Genomic DNA, 18,500 nt, shown 5'->3' with positions numbered 1-18,500 from the left:
GTGAAGGAAAGGATCTTGGGTTAAATGCCTGGCCAAGCAGACATTCAATAAATGTGTTGCATGGAATTAAAGAATGGACAAAATGTAGTGTCTTCACCATGACTTATATTGGCTAAAGGATAACCTTAGAGATCACTTAGATAATCACTTAGATATCCTTAGAAAATCACTGGAGAAGCCTCTTTTAAAATGTACGTTCCCTGTGTGCCAGTTTGAAAGTATTATTTACCCCTAAAAAGCCAATGTTTTAATCCTAATCCAGTATTTTGGGAGCAGCATTGCTTTTAATCTTGATTCAATACTGTAGGGCAGAAACTTTCTATTAGATTATCTCCATGGAGATGTAACACACTCTATTGTGATGTGATCTTTTATATATATATATAGGTTTTTTTTAACTTTTTTTAAAATTGTGAAATGTAATATATATACAAAAGAGCAATAAATTTCCAAGCACACCTTAACAAGTAGTTATAGAATAGATTTTAAAGTTTGGTATGGGTTACTGTTCCATGATTTTTCGTTCTTCTAGCTGCTCTAAGACACTGGAGACCAACAGAAATATCAGTATGATTCAGCAGTCATACTCATTTGTTAAATCTTATCTTCTCTGTTACTTCTCCTTCTCTTTAAATAACATATACGTAGGGCAGTGCAACAGTGGCCCACTGGCAGAATTCTTGCCTGTCATGCCAGAGACCCGGGTTCAATTCCAGGAGCCTGCCCATGCCAATAATAATAATAACATATATACATAAAAGCAATACATTTCAAAGTACATCACAATGATTAGTTGTAGAACAGATTTCAGAGTTTGGTATGGATAACAATTCCACAATTTTAGATTTTTATTTCTAGCCGCTGTAAGATACTGGAGGCTAAAAGAAATATTAGTATAATGATTCAGCACTCATACACATTTGTTAACCCCGACTTTCTCTGTATAACTCCACCATCACCTTTGATCTTTCTCCCACTCTTTAGGGGTATTTGGACTATTCCCATTCTAAGTTTTTCATGTTGAAAGGGCTGTCAATAATAATGGGTAGAGAGATGGAAATAGCTGATGTTCTGGGAAGGCTGGCCCCTCTAGGTTTCAGTACTTATCTGGCCCAGGGACCCATCTGGAGGTTGTAGGTTTTGGAGAGTTACCCTAGTGCATGGAACCTTTGTAGAATCTTATATAATGCCCTAGGTGTTCTTTAGGTTTGGCAGGAATGGTTTTGGCTGGTGATTGACAAGTTATGACAGGTAGCAATGTCTCACTAAAGCATGTGTAAGTGACCTCCAGTGTAGCCTCTCAACTCTATTTTAAACTCTCTCAGCCACTAAAAACTTATTTGTTACACTTGGGTGTGATCTTTTGATTAGATGGAGATGTGACTCCACCCATTCCAGGTGGGTGTTAGTTCACCGGACTCCTTTAAAAGAGGAAACAGTTTGGAGAGAGTCAGAAATGACAGAACCAACAGAAATTTCAGAGCAGAGCTGGCATGGATGCCAACATTTGGAGAACAGAGACAGATGTTTAGAGATGCTTGGAGCCCAGCAGATGTCGCCATGAAATGTTAAACAAGCCAGAACCTGGTGAGACCCAAGGTAAACCAAGAAATGAAAGCCAGCAAGGTGAGAAACCCCCACAGGAACAGAGGCTGAAAGCCACAGAGGCCACTAGCAAGGGATCAGCATGTCTTCCCAGCTGACAGAGGTGTTCCTGACCCATCAGACCTTCTTGAATTAAGATATCCTTTCCTTGGATGCCTTAGTTTAGACATTTTTATAGGCTTGGAACTATAAACTTGTAACTTATTAAATTCCCTTTTTAAAAAGCCGTTCCAATTCTGATATATGGCATTCCAGCAGCTAACAAACCAGAACACCTGGCCTATAGCCAGAGAGTTTAATACAATAGGTCTCACCCAGGAATCTTTAGTCTTAATAATCTTATTGGGAGATTCTAAAGTAAGGTTCTTTGGAACCATACTTTGAGAATTTTTGCTTTAGAAGCTCCAGCAGAGGCAGTGTGGGAAGAGAGGGATAGCCATGATTCTGTGTGAAGGGCCCTTGAACCAGCAGTGAGACATCATGGCTAGCTGGAGCATAGAGGTACATGAAAAGTGTCTAGAAACCTACTGGGTGGAAGGGCCATAGAGGCTAATACCAAGATCAAACTTGAGTCCAGTTGGACTGAAATTCCAAATACTCAGTAGGAGGTGCCCATGTTTTGCTGACAAGATAGTGACTTTGCACACTGTGCTTACTTCTGATGCTTTCCACTTCCCTGGCATGGCTTTGAGTGAGGCCTGTGTGGTAGGAAATGAAAGAGACTTATATCTTAAGTCGAAGCATAAGATATCGAAGTTAGAAGACACCTTAGAGATAAGCTACATCCAACCCTTCATTTTGGAGATGAAGTCAGTTTACTCAGAGGCTGAAAGGCAAACCCATCCTGCAAAACAGCTAGGGAATAAGTATTACAGCTGACTGAATCTCCTGACTTTCCATCTACTTACTTCTTTCCCATGGTTTGCAAAGATGAAGGAGCAGGGCAGCTGTTCCTCCCCATTGTTATGGGCCTTTACCCTAAACAAATAGAGCAGTATTCCAGGAGGCCCCTTTATTTCTGGGAGACTGATGATGCAGTCAGTGTGGCCCCTTTAATAATGTTGGGCATTAGTTTACTAACCCTGTGCCCCAGGCTTTTATAGTCTGATCTTGAGCTACTCCTACCTAAGAATATAGAGCTGGACCTGGGTTCCCACCCCGTCCCCCACCAAGGCAGGGTAAAGGATCCCCTCCTTTCTTGTTGGCTTCATCTGAAATTAGAAATAGAATCCCTGGAGGTCTATCAGCAAAGCAAGAGGCGTCCTCCATTTATTTAACTGGATAAAAGCAAGTACAAATGAGGGCATGACTGAAGACACACACATACTCAAGCATACCCAGGTCAGTTATACTTGTACTAACCATGTATTTTTTTTGCTCGTTTATTTATATTTTTAACTTTTTTATTATAGTAGTATATAAAGATCTATATCATAAATTTTTCCATTATAAACACATGTTCTTTTATTTTTTGAATAGGTAATAAATTTAATTTTACAGGGGTTACGATTTTGAAACTACAGAATGCTATACATGAAAAGTCTTTCTCCCCTTTCCACTGAGTCCCCAGCCATTGCCTATCCCCTTTGATAAGCAGTCACTTTTATTAGTTTCTTGTGTATCTTTCCAGAGATACTTTATACTAGTAGAATCTGATTATCTATAAATATCCCTGCACATTTTTACACAAATGGTAGCATACTTGACCAAGTTTTGCAACATGCTTTTTCCCATTATACTTTGTAGATGATTCCATATAAATTATATTACAAGCACATGTGCAAATTTTTACCTATTAGACAATTTCTAGATATAAAATTACTGTGTCAAAGGACATGTGCACTGGTAATCTTGATACTTATTTCCAAATTGCTTTCCACACAACTGAGTCATTTTACACTTCTACCAGCAATATATGAAAGTGCCTATTTCCTCACTCTTTGCCAGCTCTTTTGATTTTTGCCAATCTGATAAGTGAAAAATAATACATTTTAATTAGTCTTATAGTATTCCAGGAATGTCAGATTCTTCCTTATATTATTTGACCATTTCATAATTCTATTTTACAAATGATATTACTGACACAGAAAAACAACTTGTTGTAGTCACACCTAGCGTAAGTAGCCAAGGTCAGGTGTTCAACACTCTTTACTATACTGTGCTGCATGGTTACTTAAGGAAGTTCAAAGAGAATAGGGTGGCTAGGCTATACAGCATTCTCTGAAAAACACATGATGTAAAAAAGATCAGAAAAAACATGCATTAAAAAAAAAAGTACAGCAGCTTTTTGACATCTGCTAAGAGTCTTCCTCTTTAATGGTCTGATCCCAAGACCACGTTTCTGCATGAATGCCATAAAGAATACCCCTGAGGAAACACAGGGGCTCTGATTAGCAGTCTGATCTGATTTAGTCCTAAGCATTAGCTTGGATTCAATATCTAGGAAGCAGTAAGATGTTGTTGTGTTGTTTTAAATTCCCTAAGACTTATTTCTCACTGGCCACCAAATATTTAAGTTGCAGTCAACTTGGGGGAAAGGCCAGAGGTCCCTAGATCTTAACTTTATATGGGACACTAATTTGGATAGCAGTACCTAAAACACACACACATTTCTCTAATGATATTTAAATATCTAACTAACCATTTTGCCAATGATGAAACCATGTCTCAGAAAGATTAAGTGAATTGCTTAGAATCACAAAATTTTTTCAATAGCAAAGCAGGAACCATAATCTAGACCTAAAACTGAGCTCATTAATGATTCCTCTGTATAGTCTTCTCTTCTCCTTCCTATATTCATTTTGGTGAATGATCTAACCACCCATTCAGGCCCACAAAAATAGTTACCTAATTAACATCCACAGCTCCTCTTTCATTCATCCAGTTGATGAAGTCCTGTGAATTCTACCTCCTAAATGTCTCTCTTCTTTGACCTTAATTTACCTCCTCTCTATGCTGGATCATTGCAGCAGCCTGCTCTGTCATTCTTGCCTCCCTTTCTCTTTTCTCCAGCCAGACACAGTACCCTAAGAGTTTGCTTTCAAGATAGATAACCTCATGTCCAGCTTCAAACCTTCAGCTGTTTCTCATTGCCTACAAAAAGTCCGAACTCCTCAGTGTGATTCTGGAATAACCTCTCTTTTCAACCAGAGATTCGCAAAGGACTTTCCTTATTCCAAGTCAAGGCCTTGCTCTCTCTTCCCTTCCTGATTTAGCATATGCTGCTCCTTAGTATGTCTTTCACTCACTGGCCTGAAAAATTCCTTTATTTGGGAACCCAAACTCACCTTCGCTTAGAAGTCTTTTTTGATGCTACAGTAGTGTTAGTGGCTCTTTCTCTTTGTCCCAAGAACATTCTGGCTCCACTTCTAAGAGGTATCACATTGTTTTGAGGTTATTGACTCCCTCTCCCGACACACACACCCGACACCCAACAGAAGAAAATAAACCATTAGTGACTCAACTTTGTATCCCAGAGTCCAGGATGGTGCACACACAGCTATTCAGTCGGTAGTGGTGGAAAGAAAGGAGAACAGGAACAGATTCTGAGCCAGGGACAGCAGGACCAGTATTTTAATTGCTCAGTGAGTTTGGGACACTGAGAGGCTAACATCTATCTGAAGCAAAATGATAGCAGAACATTTCTCCAAAGTGGCTTAATTTCCACCCAAGAGGATGAGGAGAGAAGGGGGCAGGGACAAGGGGACAGCAAGCCTTTAGGGCCTCCTTCCTGTGGGCTGAGGCAACACATTTAACTTCGGAAGCATCTTAGTTGGTGTTGTCTAGCAAAAAAAAAAAAAAAAAAGGTAAAAGGAGGGGACTAAGCTGGAGCTTTCTTAGAATTTACAAAGAGGACAGCATGCACCACAAGGGGGGGGGGTATTAAAATATTTTGCTGCCCACTCCACCCACCTAAACCCTCCTGTTGAAACTCTAATGCCAATGACTGCCACTAGAAACTTGCAGTATATCCCATGATGGTGTCTCTAAAATGAATTCTAAAAGCAAATAAAAATATTCCATCAGAAGAGAGTAGAAAGGCGTGTCATTGTGGTTGGGGTTTTAAGTGTATTTTTCTTGCTATTTTAAATAGCATTCAAGTTTACTTCCAAGTTCAACAGAGGTCTGTTCCTGCTTCCTCCCCCACAAATAAGGAGACTAAACAGCATTCTACCCTTCCCCTGAGTTCCAGCCCCTTTAAACTAAATAAATAGATGTCTGCAAGAATCTTCTGCCCTATTGGGATTTTTCTTGCTCTGCCTTCAGAGATGAATTCGTCCCTCTTTGGGATGGAACAGCGTTTAAGGTGTCCCTAGGGCAAGCAGGAGGTAGGTAGTGGGCAGAAGAGGGGTGATGAATGGTCCTTGTGGGCCAGGGACAGGCATGAGTGCAGGCGTGCTGGAAGGACCCCAGAAGCCCAGTGTAGTCCAAGGTGGGGCTGGGGCAGCAGTGCTGGCCCCGGGTGTGAAGAGGTGACCGGCTCACCCTTCTCCCTGGCCTCACGCTGCAGGGTGCTGGCCTGGCTGCGCTGCTCCCGGCGGGGCGACGGGGCACTCACCCCGCGCGCCTGCGTCTCCTCCTCTTGCGGTTTCTGATCGGATCCCAGCTGGCCCAGACTTGCTCCGATGTAGGAGGAACCACTGTCAAGCGAAAAGTGCACGCAGGGTGATTGATGAACTCTTAATAGGACCAATCTCTCCCCCCCCACCCCACCCTAGACACACACACAGAGAAATCCTCCCCCACCCCAGCCCCCTCCCATCTTACCACAGGCGAGAAGGGACGCGGCCGCCAACCGGTAGGGTGATTAACTCACCGTTTGTCTTTCAGAAAATGTTTTAGGTCGATTCAGGAACACCCACTCACCCGCCACCCGCAGCCTCACCGCTCCCGCGCTCGGCAGACTGCGCCCTGTCGCGGGCTTGGAAGACGCAGAGTGAGCACGCGTGTCATATGGTGGCGCGGGGACGAACGGACCTTTGTGTGGTTGCTCCTATTGTTCCCCGCGGCGGGGGTGGGGGGACGCTCAGACTCAGGGAACACGCCAGCCCCTCCCCAGAGCGTCCCAGGGTCCGAAGAAGGGTGGGGGCTTCCTTTGTGTGTTCTCTGCACGCATCATCACTGCTGGGGGTGGAGTGGCGTGGGCGGGGGAGCCTTGAGCACAGTCACCCGACCCAGTTTCCCGCTGGGCCCTTACAGAGGAGGTGGGGGGAGGGAGTATTTGTAGGGCAGTGCTTTAAACAATAGAGCCATCAAAAGACCTTTTCCCAGTCCCCCCTCAAGTTGGGGGGCACCATACTCCCCTCCTTGGGAAAGTCCCTGGCCCAACAGGTTCTCCAGGCCTGGTTTTAGCCCTGCTTACATGAGCAAACACACTTTTACCCATGATTTGAACTGGGATTCCCCCCTTTCTTGGCCCTTTACTAATACTAAAACCCTAATTATTTTGTGATTTTCCAGATATTATTCTCCCATTAAAATGATCCAGGCTAGCTATAGGAACCACTCAAGATATTGTGCCACAGGATTGAGGACAAGGAGACTCACTCTATAGCTCCTACCTTAGGGATTTCCTGGGACCCTTTGCCTGTCTCTCCTACTGCAGACAATTGGATATCTATCTACACTGGCTTTTCCTTCATGTGTGCAAACCTTTTGTCTACTGTGCTTCAGTCTGAACCTGGCTGGAATGTGGGCCCTTGAATTGTCTTTGTCTTCTAACTTGCCAAGGTGAGTGTGAGACCTGAGGGAAATATTAAAGTATGGGCTTTAGCCCAAGTATATATCCATTTGACATCAACATTGGGTACCAAAGATAAGGGCACATGTAGCTGGAACAGAAGACAAGGGAACAGTGACAACTAAGATTTCATCTTCTGTGATGATCATCTTTGGTCACCTTCTACCACCACCACCAGTGCAGTTACTGCAGAGGTCATCCTTCCAAGTTTTCTTCTATCTAGTTCTTCTGCCAGAAAGATGTTTATGAGCCAGTCCTCAAAGATGGTAAATGCTTACCTGTCAACCCAGTCTCGGCAGTCTGTGCTTGAAGTGTCTGGGAGGGTATGTTCCCCCAGACCCTAACCAGAGCCTTTCTGGAAAGTTGCAGAACCCTGAAGTAATCGGCTATAGGACTATGTGGCCTGGAGCCTTCTGCTTCTTTTGAACCTTATATTCAGTAGACTTATAAACTTTTGCTCTTCTTATTCTCTTCTTACAGTTTCTGAAAGAAGGACCAAAGTAATGCCAAGAAGTCCCAGATGAAGAGGACCCTCCTAGACCTATAACTGGGATTAACCAATTTTTTATTTCAGAAGGAAGTTTTAATGAATTCTCAGGATAAAGTCAAAACAGTCTGGTGACTGTCTGTTGAAGCTTCTGGTTCAGCCAGGTCAAACAGAGGAACACTTTTTATTAGAATGCAGGGTTACTTTTTTATCATTCATACCCACACCCACACATACCCTCCCTAATGAAATAAACCTAGGCTGGGAAGACTGCTGGCTGAGAAGATACACTTTGTTCAAGACCTATTTGGCTGGTAAAGACCACAGGAGGGAAAGGGGACAAGTAGCTAGTATAGGTAATCACTATGTTTTAATACTCCCTACTGATAGAAATTCGAAAAATCTTGTTCAGCAAGGTTAGCAGCCTCTGGAGTCTCAGAAACCAAATTGGCTGATATGTCTCTGATAGGGACTAGGCTTGGGGCTGCACCAAGGGGAAAAGTCCTGGCTCTACATTCTGTCCCTCTCTCTCATTTGAAAACCTGTGCTAAGAAGTGGTACAAATGGATGGTTAACTTAATGATTCCATCAGAGGTGGATTTTTCTCTGTCATGTCCCACAATGAGGGTGAGACTTGAAAGCCAAGAGGCAGAATCTGTACTTAATCACCCTTTCTTACCTCCTTTCCAGTGACCAGGACTGCTCTTCAGGCCTTTCCTCTGTAACTTCCCCCATCCCCTTCCTCTGTAACTTCCCCCATCCCCTCTGGCTAGCCCAACTGGGTACCCCAGTGGAGGCTGGGTCCTGCCCTTTTCCAGGTTGCAAAAACAAGTTCTTTCTCCCTGCCCAAGTCTCTTTCCCTACTTTCACCTCCCATTTTGCAGTGAGCTGCCAAATGGTAAATAGGACATTCCCACTCCATCACCTCTATCCTGCTTTAATTCATGCTTAATTGCCTGGCTAGAACAATTAGGGGTACCCAAACTACCACCCCTTGTGGCCCTAACCCCTTTTCCATAGGCCTCAGGAGACTCCACAATTTCTCTGACCCCTATCTCCCCCAAGTTGTCTCTATAGGAAAAAAGCAGAGTTGGATATGAGCTGAGCTAGAGAGCCATTTCCTCTGGGCAAACGAGTAGACCTCCCAGTGACTAAAGCCTGGGCCGGAGCCCTTCCACCCTCTGGAACAGCCCATCGCTGCCTTTGTCTGGCCTCCCCTGCAGCCAAGCTCCTGGGGAAGCTTCATACACAATGGCCTGGCCTCTCCCGGAAGGCCCTGCTGCAGTGCGCGCCCTAAGCTAGCGCCTGGCTAAAAGGGCCAGCAGGCTCGAGGGCTCAGTGCCTTCCCTCTTGCCCCCGCACGCCTAGCCCGGGGAAGAGATGTGGGTTAGGTTGGAAGTTTCCTTCCCCTGCCGCCCCCCTCCCCATTCCCGCTACGAGTCCTCTCCGGGAGGAGAGGCCTGGGCCCAGGGCGCCATTGCCGGGCCGAGCTCCCCTCCCCCACTCTCTTCTTTCTCTGCTGTTCCAAGACCCCAGCGGGAGGAGGCGGGCGCCTCCGCCGATAGAGCAGCTATTGTGACCTTCCCTCGCCCAGCTGGAACCCAGCCGAGTGCGTACCGCCGGCGGGGGAGGCGGCGGCCGTGTGCGCGAACCTCAGGCTGTGGAGGAGGTGGCACTGGGAAATAAAGGTTTGCGACCTCGGGCAGTTGGGCCCTTCGAAGGGCGTTTGGTTGTGTTTAGACTCTGGTGCTTCCTAACACTAATTGCAGTCGCAAAAGAAGCGGAATTTATGGCGAAGGCCATGGCGGCCTGTTTATAATTTATTACGTTTTAAATGGTTGTGCTGCGGGGCCTCGCTTTCACCCGCGCTCGCCGCCTTTCTGCGGCCTCCTCCGAAAAGGCACCTTCTCGGACTCGAGTACCACCGCCCCCGACTCGTGACCGAGTGTGGTCATCACATCACCCTCACGCAAATGGCAAGAACGGAGCTGAGATGCTTTCACAAGCCTCGGGGAACCTACAGAGTTGGGAGAGAGCCCCAGGCGTGGCCCGCGCGAACCCCCTCCACACCCCATTCGAGAGGGGTGCCTTGGAGCCGCTGCGTGGAGAGGGGAGCGGTCTATCCCGTGTTTGCTTGGAGCTTAGATAGGAAGCTAATGTCAGCCGTGCTAGGCACCATTTAAAGTCTAATCCATGAAACCCCAAGCCGCAGATGACACTTGGGGCCTTGCAGACACCCGCAGACTCAGCAGATACGCCTGCGGTAACACACCGCACGGGAAAACGCCTGGAGTCACGATGCATTATGTATTTTTTATTATTATTTATGGTAGGAGAGGAGATGAGGGGGAAAACGGGCTGAATCTAAACAACCTGACAATTCATCTATTTAATATTTAGCCAGTTAAGAAAGGTGGTAATCCCTGCAAGGGATCGAGCTCTTCGATTTCCCTAGTAGCTTAAAAAATAATTTCTTACGAAGACAATTAGAAATTCTGCCTATGGATGCAAATTTCATAGAAAACAATTTTAAGCCTTGAAAGTGGGTAAAATATGCATATTCATGAATATGAAATCATTTATTCTGTTGATACACTTCTACAACATGTATACTTTAAATCTGCTCAGATGATGAAATTTAGCAAAAGGATATTCCCCTCCCACCCCCAATCTAACATGCCATTTTAAAAACAGCACAAAGAAACAAGGAAACTAAATATCATTTTGAGCCACCATTATTTAGCGATACACAAGCATCCAAATAGAAACGATTGTTGTTCCAGCAGAAGATTAGGAGTTAAATTATTTCCACACAATAAGAATTTCACCTCGTGTCACTGGGGGATGTAATAGGAGTTACATTATTTGTCAAACCAAATAGAGATGCGTGGGCCTATTTTCCTGAAATACAAAAGAACTGAACTTCATCTGAAGGCGTTTTCCAAGTGCCCCTCTCCCAGAGAAGCAGTGTAAGTGGTCTACCCCTAGCTAAAGCCATGCTAATATTTACAAAATTGTTATAAATCCTTGAAGACATTTTTGCCCGTTTTGTACAAAGAAACAGTAGTAAACAAGGTGTTTATACTTGGTATGTTCCATTAATGAAACTTTTATTACTTTACATCGTGGGAAACGTTTGTTTTCTTTAGAAATGAACCACTGCACACACTACAAAGGAAAAAGTCATGACAGCATTTCCTACAGAAAAAAGCTTAGGTTTGGTCTCCAAATGATCTTTTCTTTTTCTGCACCTCAGCTTTTTCATAGTTGGATCTTTCTTACGACTTCCCTAGTGTCTTTTCTTTGATTGTCAATTTTCTTTCAAAGTTTTATTTTATTACTTAATGCAGAAAAGTGAGCTCTGCCCCCCACCCCAATGTAAATGGATTCTTAAAAAGTCGACTTATGATTAGAAAGAGGGTGGTAGAAAGAGCAAAAGCAGGCGCTGTGCAAAACCCTATCCAAGTCACCCTGCCCAGAACAAGCTCTAATTTTGCATCAAAATCCCCCCAGTCCCAAAAGCTGAAATGTAATCAAGTGTTCCCAGAACAAATTTGTGCGCTAGATTCCAAATAAAAAAAAAATTAAGGACCAGCCTCTTTCAGGGCCTTGACTAACGGATTGTGCGAAAGATAAAGGCAGAATAATCTGCTTGTAAGTGTGCATGATTAACACAGAAACACTTCTGACTGAGAAAAAAAAATTTTTATTCTAAATATTTGTTCAAATAGTACCAGACAATTTGAAATCAATAACCTGTGTCCAGTGGCAGGGCTGCGGCTGTTGAGAAATGAGTAATGGCTGTTGTGCCACACCACGGAGCTGCCTGACTCTACCCATGAAGGACAATTTGCGGTCTTAATCCTTTACATCAACTACAAACACCAGCCACGGTTACAATTGTTCAAAACTACTCTCTCACTAGTTCAGACCAAGGGGACTAAAAAGGTGAAATTTGGCCCCCGTAGCCTGGGAGTGCGTTCCTAAGGTCGGCTGGAGGAATTCTACAAATATACACATAAATACATTAAGAGGATAAATAATCAGAGAAACGAAATGACTCGCTTCAAATAATAAATACAGAGCATTCAGTCCGAAGCAATCCTTACCGGACGGGAAGGAACATATAAATTAAGGTCTCCGAAACTAAACTAGACGCGGACCAGGCCTGGGGCTGTCCGGGCTCTGGCCCCTCTGCAGGGAGCGCCGCCGATGGGTCTCAGACTTACCTTCGGGACACCATTACCAGATTGGAGTCCCTCGGTCCGCAGTACATGGCACTGTCAGGCTTACAGAGGAGGATCCTTGCGGCTGATTTATGGCGAGTTACCCAAAGGAGGGCGTGCCTGAAGGGAAGGCCTGGTCGCCTGCGCCTCGGCCGCTGGAGACCCGAAACCCGGGAGGCGGCAGCCTGGCCAGAGCCGGGCACGGGGTCACCGAGCCGCCCCTCGGGCTCCGCCCGCCACCCCCTCCACCAAAGCAAGAGAGGTAATTGCGCCGCGAGCTCGGACCGGCGGCGACTGCTACAGATGTGTTAGTTTGGGGGCCTCGGGCAGGCGTCCCTGAGACGAGTGGTGGGCCGAGAGATCTGTATAGGTGGGATGAGGGTCGCACGGTCCATGGTGGTGGTTACCGGGGATCTGCGCGGCGCAACTGTAGTCCACGCTTGCCGAGGACGGGTGCGAGAGATGGCCCAGGTTGAAGACCGGCCCGGACGCGGGCGCCATGGAATCGACGAAATTGCCGCCCACGTACACCGGGCTGCCCTGCAGGTTGGCGCTGGCGAACCCGCCGCCGTTGCTCGCCATGGGATGGGGCTCGAACTCGGGCGCCGCGTAGCGCTTCTGCTGCGGCAGGCAGCTGCTGAGCGGCGCCGTGTAGGCTGCCAGGCCGTACATGTTGGGCTGCGATTTGGCGAAGGCTGGCGGCGAGGGCGCATCGTAGGCTAGGCCCGGCACGGGAGGCAGCTGGCCAGAGTAGGCCACGTGGCCCGCGGCGCCGCCGAGCGGGGGGCTGCGCTCCGGGGACTGGCCAGCCGGCGAGTGCAGGATGCCCTTGGCCTTCTGGTCCTTCTTGTACTTCATGCGCCGGTTCTGGAACCAGATCTTGATTTGGCGTTCAGTGAGGTTCAGCAGGTTGGCCATCTCCACGCGACGCGGCCGGCACAAGTAGCGGTTGAAGTGGAATTCTTTCTCCAACTCCACCAGCTGCGCGCTGGTATAGGCGGTGCGCACCCGCTTGGATGCCGGGCCGGGCGGGCTCTTGTCCTCGCAGCTTTCTCCTGGGAAAGGAGGGAGAAAAAAGGGGCACTGAGCGGGAAGGCTGGGGACACCTAGAGCAGGAGAGGGGTGCTTCTCTGGTTCTCTCCTCCTCCACTGCTCCCCGCCTCCAATCCTGGCCCGGGTGGGGGAGGGGCGCTTGAGGTGCGATTACAAGGGGAAACTCACGCCCCCCACTCCGGGCCTACCTATTAGTCGCACCTGAAAGCCCTATCTGACTGGGAAGTCTAATCCACTTTGCTCACCCCTTCCCCTCCAGCGTAGCCCACCATCCAACCCACAGGCCATCCAGGACTTTAATGAGATCAGGAGCAGCTGGTAAGTTCTTCCTCCAGTATGATCTGGGCCAGACTTCACTGAACACCTATCCTAGCCTCTGCTGCCCGCGGAGAGGCAGCCTCAACCTGCCTTGCTCCGGGGCTGGATCCTGGGCAAAGCACCCCAGAGAGTAAGGAACTGGGGAGGCACCTCATTCCAGCCCCCAGCACCCAAGGGCTCTGCTCCAAATGCAGAAATGATAAACCAAGAAAACTGCCCTGGAGTTTTACGGGCTCAGGGTCAGGCTGGGAACATTTTGAGTATTGTAGTGCTAGGAGCAGCAGCCTCAGCACTGGCTTCCACCACCCCTGCCACCTCTTGGCTACTTGTCCACTCCCTCCCAGTGAAGACAAATGGATTTTGCCTGGGAGAACAGGCTTGAGCCTGCAGCTGAGGGGCAGAAGTTTGCTGACTGAAAGACACTTTTCCCCTAGGAGCAGCAAAGGCAAATTATAAAGCTGATAACAAGCCACATCTGAAACTTCAAACTAACCTGGAACCTGGAAGTACATTCATCTACCTGAAACTACATTAGAGAGCACAAGGCCTCCAGAAAAGTCCAGGAACCAATCAGGCTGAGCAGAAAGAGTGAACAGACTTCAAAACTCTTGGCCCTACCCATTCTCTTCCATACACCCTGAATGGACCTAGAAAAGACCTTCTGAAGTCTAGGTCTTCCCCTCCAGGGAGAGAGTCCCAAGGCTGCTCCTGTTTCAGAGCACATTCCCTTCCTCTAGGACATGACCCCTCCTCCCTATTCTGGATTTGCTGAGGTGGAGAGGTGTGGACTGAAATAATGCTAACAGAAGTCCCATGGTTATGCCTTGGAGACACTGGAGTCTGCTTGGATTCAAATCCACCACTTTGTAGCTTTGTGATCTTGGGTAAGTCACTTATCCTCTCAAATACTCAGTTTTCTAATCTGTAAAATGGGGATATTTCATATATCTACTTCACAGTGTTGTTTGGAAAGGTAAATGCAAGAATGCTTAAGAAACCCTTAGCATAACCGCTAATATAGTCAACTCTCAATGGACTTGAGGTCTTCTTAATTTAAGGAAGTGGGATTCATTTGATATGGGGTACATAACCACCTGGGCTTGGGAGTCATTATACCTGTCTTCAAATTTTGAAGGGCTGTTGGGTGGAAGAGGGAGCTGAGTTATGACCAGTAGTCCAGTAAATCAGATATTAGGTCAGTATAAGGAAGAACTATTAATAACTATGAGGCTTGCCCAGCAATGATACTGGTTGCCTGGAGTTGCAGTGAGCATCCTGTCACTAACAGGTTATGACTCCCATAATGAACATAAAGAAAGGAAGGACTTTTCTGCCTGAGTGGGAGTGCAGACAATATGGCCTCTTCCAGCCCCAAGTCTCTTAGTGAACTAGGGTTATTCTAGGGATACTTTGGCTAGTGTCCCAGGAATGAGCCCCCTCAGAGAGCTACCTGCAGTGGCACAGCTGTTCTTCTGCTTGGAGTTCTGTCGGGATTCTTTCATCCAAGGGAAGATCTGCTTGCTGATGGTGGCCGAGGAGCCAGAAGCATTGGACCCACCCTTGGTCTTCTTGGCAGGCACCCCACCTCCAGGATTGGTGGGTGAGGATGGGGGTAAAGTTGGTGGTGGAGGTGGGGGTTGTGGTGGCTGCTGCTCTGAGTTCAGGCCAGGAGGCTGGCTGCCACCCCCACCACCCTGGCTGTTCCCTGTGCCAGGCCGCATGCAGCTACCACTGAGTTCAGCTCCCTTGTGGGCTGGGGCTCGCAGAGGTGTAGAGCTCTGTATGGAGCAGGCAGAACCTGGGTACTCAGTGTCCAGGGAGCTGGCAGCAGCAGGGGGTGGGTAGGGCTGATGAGGGGCACTGTAGCCATAAGTGTCAGTGGCTTTGCTGTAGCCATAGCCTCCAAAGAGTCCTGGGTTTTCATAGTAAGCAGCCTTCTGCATCTTGTACTCAGGAAGTTCTGGGGCCTGTTGACCCTGCTCAAATAACATTGACTGCCACTGTCTCCTTCACCACCACCTCCAATGTCTACCGAATCCTGGGAGAGAAGCTGGGCCAGCCCCAGGCCCCAGGTGACCTGCCAAGAAGAAAAGTGAGAGGCCCCAGAGGGACTGTCATTGGCAAGACCAGTCAAATTAGAGGGATAAGCCCCAGGCTCTTTGCTAACCACCTGCTTCATGATGGGGCAAAGGGAAAAGTGCTGGATATGGAATATTGTGAAGTTCATTTATTTGAATCCTTGGAAAAATCAGACATAATTTATCTTAAACAGAAGAAAAAGATCCTTCTGTTTAGCTCAACTCCAGTCTAGGAAATGGGCCTTTTCTTTTTCCAGATAGGATTTTCTTTCTCCAAGATTACCAATTTAGCCCTTGAACCTGTGTGTAAAAACACTCATGGCCTCACAAGTTTTAATGGCTGATGGCCCAGTAGAGTGCAAGCTCTTTGCAAACAAGAGCTGTGTCTTATTTATCTATATAGTCCTAACATTCGGCCCAGTGCCTGGCATGTCATAAGTGTGCAATAAATGTTTGTACAATGTATGCATTAAACCGATCAATCAGCCAATCACAATCAGTCAATCACTGAGTCATCCCATGGTTTTGAGGGGCAAAATAAAGCCCTGTAACACATTCAGAACAGCCAGAGTTCTCAAAAAAAAAAAAAAGTATCTTCCCACCTGGTTTCAAAATCACAGCATCTTTCATGGAGACCCAGATATTCCACTTTCCGGTGACAGGGTGAGAAGCAGTCCAATTAGTTCTGTAGGTCAGCACTGTGGGGTCTATAGTGTTGAAAACTATGAGATAAAAACCAAGAAGAGGACTTAAGGACTCCCAGAATTCTTAGGATAGAAAATGTAATTTTTCTTTCATCTATATTTTCCAACATTCTTAACTTTGTCCTCCCACTACTTTTAAATGGATACCACTGGAAATTATTTTGAATTTGAAATGCTTATTTTAAATGAGCATGGTTGGAGGGAGAATTCTTTATATTTTTAGCCCTTTACCCTGCATCTATTGTATAAATAGATATTATTATTGACCTCTGCTCTGGACCATCCATTCTACCCCACCTCCCACCCAACCCACAACCAATGAGAGAACCTATCATGAAATGATGAATGGATTCAAAATTAGAAGAAAAAAAAAAAAAGTAAGGAAAATTCTACCCCTTTTGTATCCCCTGACTCTTGATGGGGGTTTCTCTTCTCATTACTAACCTCCCCACTCTTAAAAGGCTCCCAGAAGTTAAAGTATAACTAATACCATTCAACCACTTTTGTCTATTTGATAAAGAAAACTCATAGGTCAGCTCCTTGGTCTTAATTCTTGATCTCGTCTTTCAGGCAACTTTCCTTCCCAGAAACTCCCCCCTGGCTTCCATCGTGGTCATCATGGTGGGCCACATTATCTAGACAGCTTATGTGAACTAATGAGTTTGACCGCTGGTACCAAAACTATTCTACATTCACTTCTTTACCCTCCACTTTCACAGAAAACCTAACCCAATAATATTTTCTTCAAATTAGCCTTTGTTTGGTAAAACTGTTGTCCATTTTGTTTTAGAATAAGTGAATTATGCCATTTCTCTTAATGATAGGTCCTTCCCAATGGGATACAAGACATTCTTTATGTTTTAGGAGATGTTTGTATGAAATTTGGATGTGTACCTAACAAAGCTGGACTTAATCTTTCTTTTGATTCATTTTCTGTGTCATTCTCTGAATATTAAAGTTACTGAATATCAAATGGACAGCTGAATGCTCATCCTGTGACTAATATTTATTGTGTTTTCCCCAAGCCAAAGAACTAGGCATTTGCTTTGGTTATGTTTGTGGGCTTTTTTAGGATCCTGCTTCCAGTCTTAAACCTTGGGTCCTCTTGATGTCTAAGTGGTCACATATGACACTCAGACCACCAGAACTCAAGCTGCTCCTTCTGTCATTCCATTTACAACTGAAGCAAAACATCCCTCCTACACCCCTCCCCCACTTCACCAAGTTTATTTAGGTGAACTAGTCACATTAAGATAGCTTCTTTAGGAAGTGACCAGGTCTTTGGAACAGATGACTTTACAGATATATTTATTTCTATGGCATATTCCTAGAAAAAGCTCTATGTACAGACCTCAAAAGTACAAATACTGGGCAGCTTCCAGATTAACCATAGAATCTTTTCTCCCACCTCTGTCTTCATTGTCTTAAAGAATTTCGAGGTCCACTCAATGATGATCCACCACCCTAAAGTCCATTCCCCCAGAAACATAGGCAGAATGCTCTCCTCATTACATAGGGCTTTTCAGCCCTGGGGTAAAAATACAGCACACCAAAACAGCCACTTCTCCTAAAACAAAACGTGAGAAGACTGTTGCAAAACTGGTTAAAAAAAAAAAAAAAAAAAAGCCTTATTTCTTTCCAGAAATCCCTACTCCTTGTGAACTCTGCTTGAACCTAAAAAGCAGGAACGGGTCATAAATCACTTGGACAATGGTCAACTGTTCAGTGGCTCATCTTTTCGATCACCCCCCCCCCCCCCGCTTTTTTTTTTAAAGCTTTCTTTTTTCACCCTTTGGTACCTTTGCTCATTTGGGCTCCAAGGCCCAAATGCCTTGGGGTGAAGACATAGGGGGAGGGGTCAGTTGAGCGGGACTCAGCGTTTTGAAGTCCTCTGCTACACTTTCCTCTCCCTTCTCCTCCCCTCCACACCCCCAGCCCCGGGAACCGGCCGGTGCTGCCCCCCCAGAACCGTGCCGGCGCCATCTCCGGGCCCCTCCTGGGGAAGAGGCGCCAAACGGGGTCTGGCTTGTCCTATCTCTTGGTCCCAGGAAGTTACCCAACTCGGCTCCGAGGCCCAAACTCAGGCGGGGAATTCAGGGCCAAACGGTTCCCAGCCGGAAGGAAGGTGGCCTCGGAGCGACCACTGCCCGCTGGCCGGCTGCGCCCGCTGCGCCTCTGAAGCAGCCGAGCCCTGATACTTGCTCACTGCACTTAATTCTGCTCGGGATCAATACCTAATATGATACCGAATAAATAAAAGGCGCTCACAGCGGCCAGGGAACGGGGTTA

At 46.4% G+C, this 18,500-nt stretch overlaps 1 protein-coding gene and 3 long non-coding RNA genes across 15 annotated transcripts in view; 2 read left to right on the top strand and 2 right to left on the bottom strand.

The window, feature by feature from the left end:
* LOC143677798 (uncharacterized) overlaps positions 1–8,108 on the top strand; it is a 29,829-nt gene extending 21,721 nt beyond the window's left edge. For 2 of the 5 annotated variants that reach the window (XR_013172881.1, XR_013172882.1), the window contains exons 2-6: positions 1,372–1,626; positions 6,116–6,270; positions 6,436–6,541; positions 7,066–7,335; positions 7,826–8,108. This is a non-coding gene — a long non-coding RNA (uncharacterized LOC143677798). Of the gene's footprint in view, positions 1–1,371; positions 1,627–6,115; positions 6,271–6,435; positions 6,542–6,584; positions 6,688–7,065; positions 7,336–7,825 lie in introns of those variants that run through there. The other 3 variants (XR_013172883.1, XR_013172886.1, XR_013172884.1) reach the window with 3 other exon arrangements.
* Positions 5,161–8,565, bottom strand: LOC143677800 (uncharacterized). Of its 3 annotated transcripts, none has more exons than XR_013172887.1 (4): positions 8,512–8,565; positions 7,624–7,828; positions 6,091–6,245; positions 5,161–5,387 (listed from the first exon to the last, which is right to left on the bottom strand). It is a non-coding gene; the product is annotated as an uncharacterized LOC143677800 (long non-coding RNA). The 3 variants fall into 3 exon arrangements; XR_013172888.1 differs by having other exon boundaries at positions 6,164–6,245; XR_013172889.1 differs by lacking the exons at positions 7,624–7,828; positions 8,512–8,565 and adding an exon at positions 6,373–6,772.
* Positions 8,566–12,355: 3,790 nt separating this feature from the next.
* HOXD3 (homeobox D3) lies at positions 12,356–15,420 on the bottom strand. The gene is made up of 2 exons (XM_077154240.1): positions 14,880–15,420; positions 12,356–13,113 (listed from the first exon to the last, which is right to left on the bottom strand). The coding sequence occupies exons 1-2, from the start codon at positions 15,418–15,420 to the stop codon at positions 12,356–12,358; spliced, it is 1,299 nt and encodes a 432-aa protein (XP_077010355.1).
* Positions 12,850–18,500, top strand: part of LOC143677795 (uncharacterized) — a 27,676-nt gene continuing 22,025 nt past the window's right edge. Inside the window, exons 1-3 of one of the 6 annotated variants that reach the window (XR_013172878.1) lie at positions 12,850–13,429; positions 13,864–14,017; positions 14,167–14,313. This is a non-coding gene — a long non-coding RNA (uncharacterized LOC143677795). Of the gene's footprint in view, positions 13,430–13,863; positions 14,314–15,383; positions 16,769–18,500 lie in introns of those variants that run through there. The other 5 variants (XR_013172874.1, XR_013172873.1, XR_013172875.1 and 2 more) reach the window with 5 other exon arrangements.

The sequence above is a fragment of the Tamandua tetradactyla genome, chromosome 3 (assembly GCF_023851605.1).
Source record: "Tamandua tetradactyla isolate mTamTet1 chromosome 3, mTamTet1.pri, whole genome shotgun sequence".
In the NCBI taxonomy this organism is placed as follows: domain Eukaryota; kingdom Metazoa; phylum Chordata; class Mammalia; order Pilosa; family Myrmecophagidae; genus Tamandua; species Tamandua tetradactyla.
Note: the sequence above shows the minus strand (reverse complement) of the source record. Positions and strands in the feature narration are given on the sequence as shown.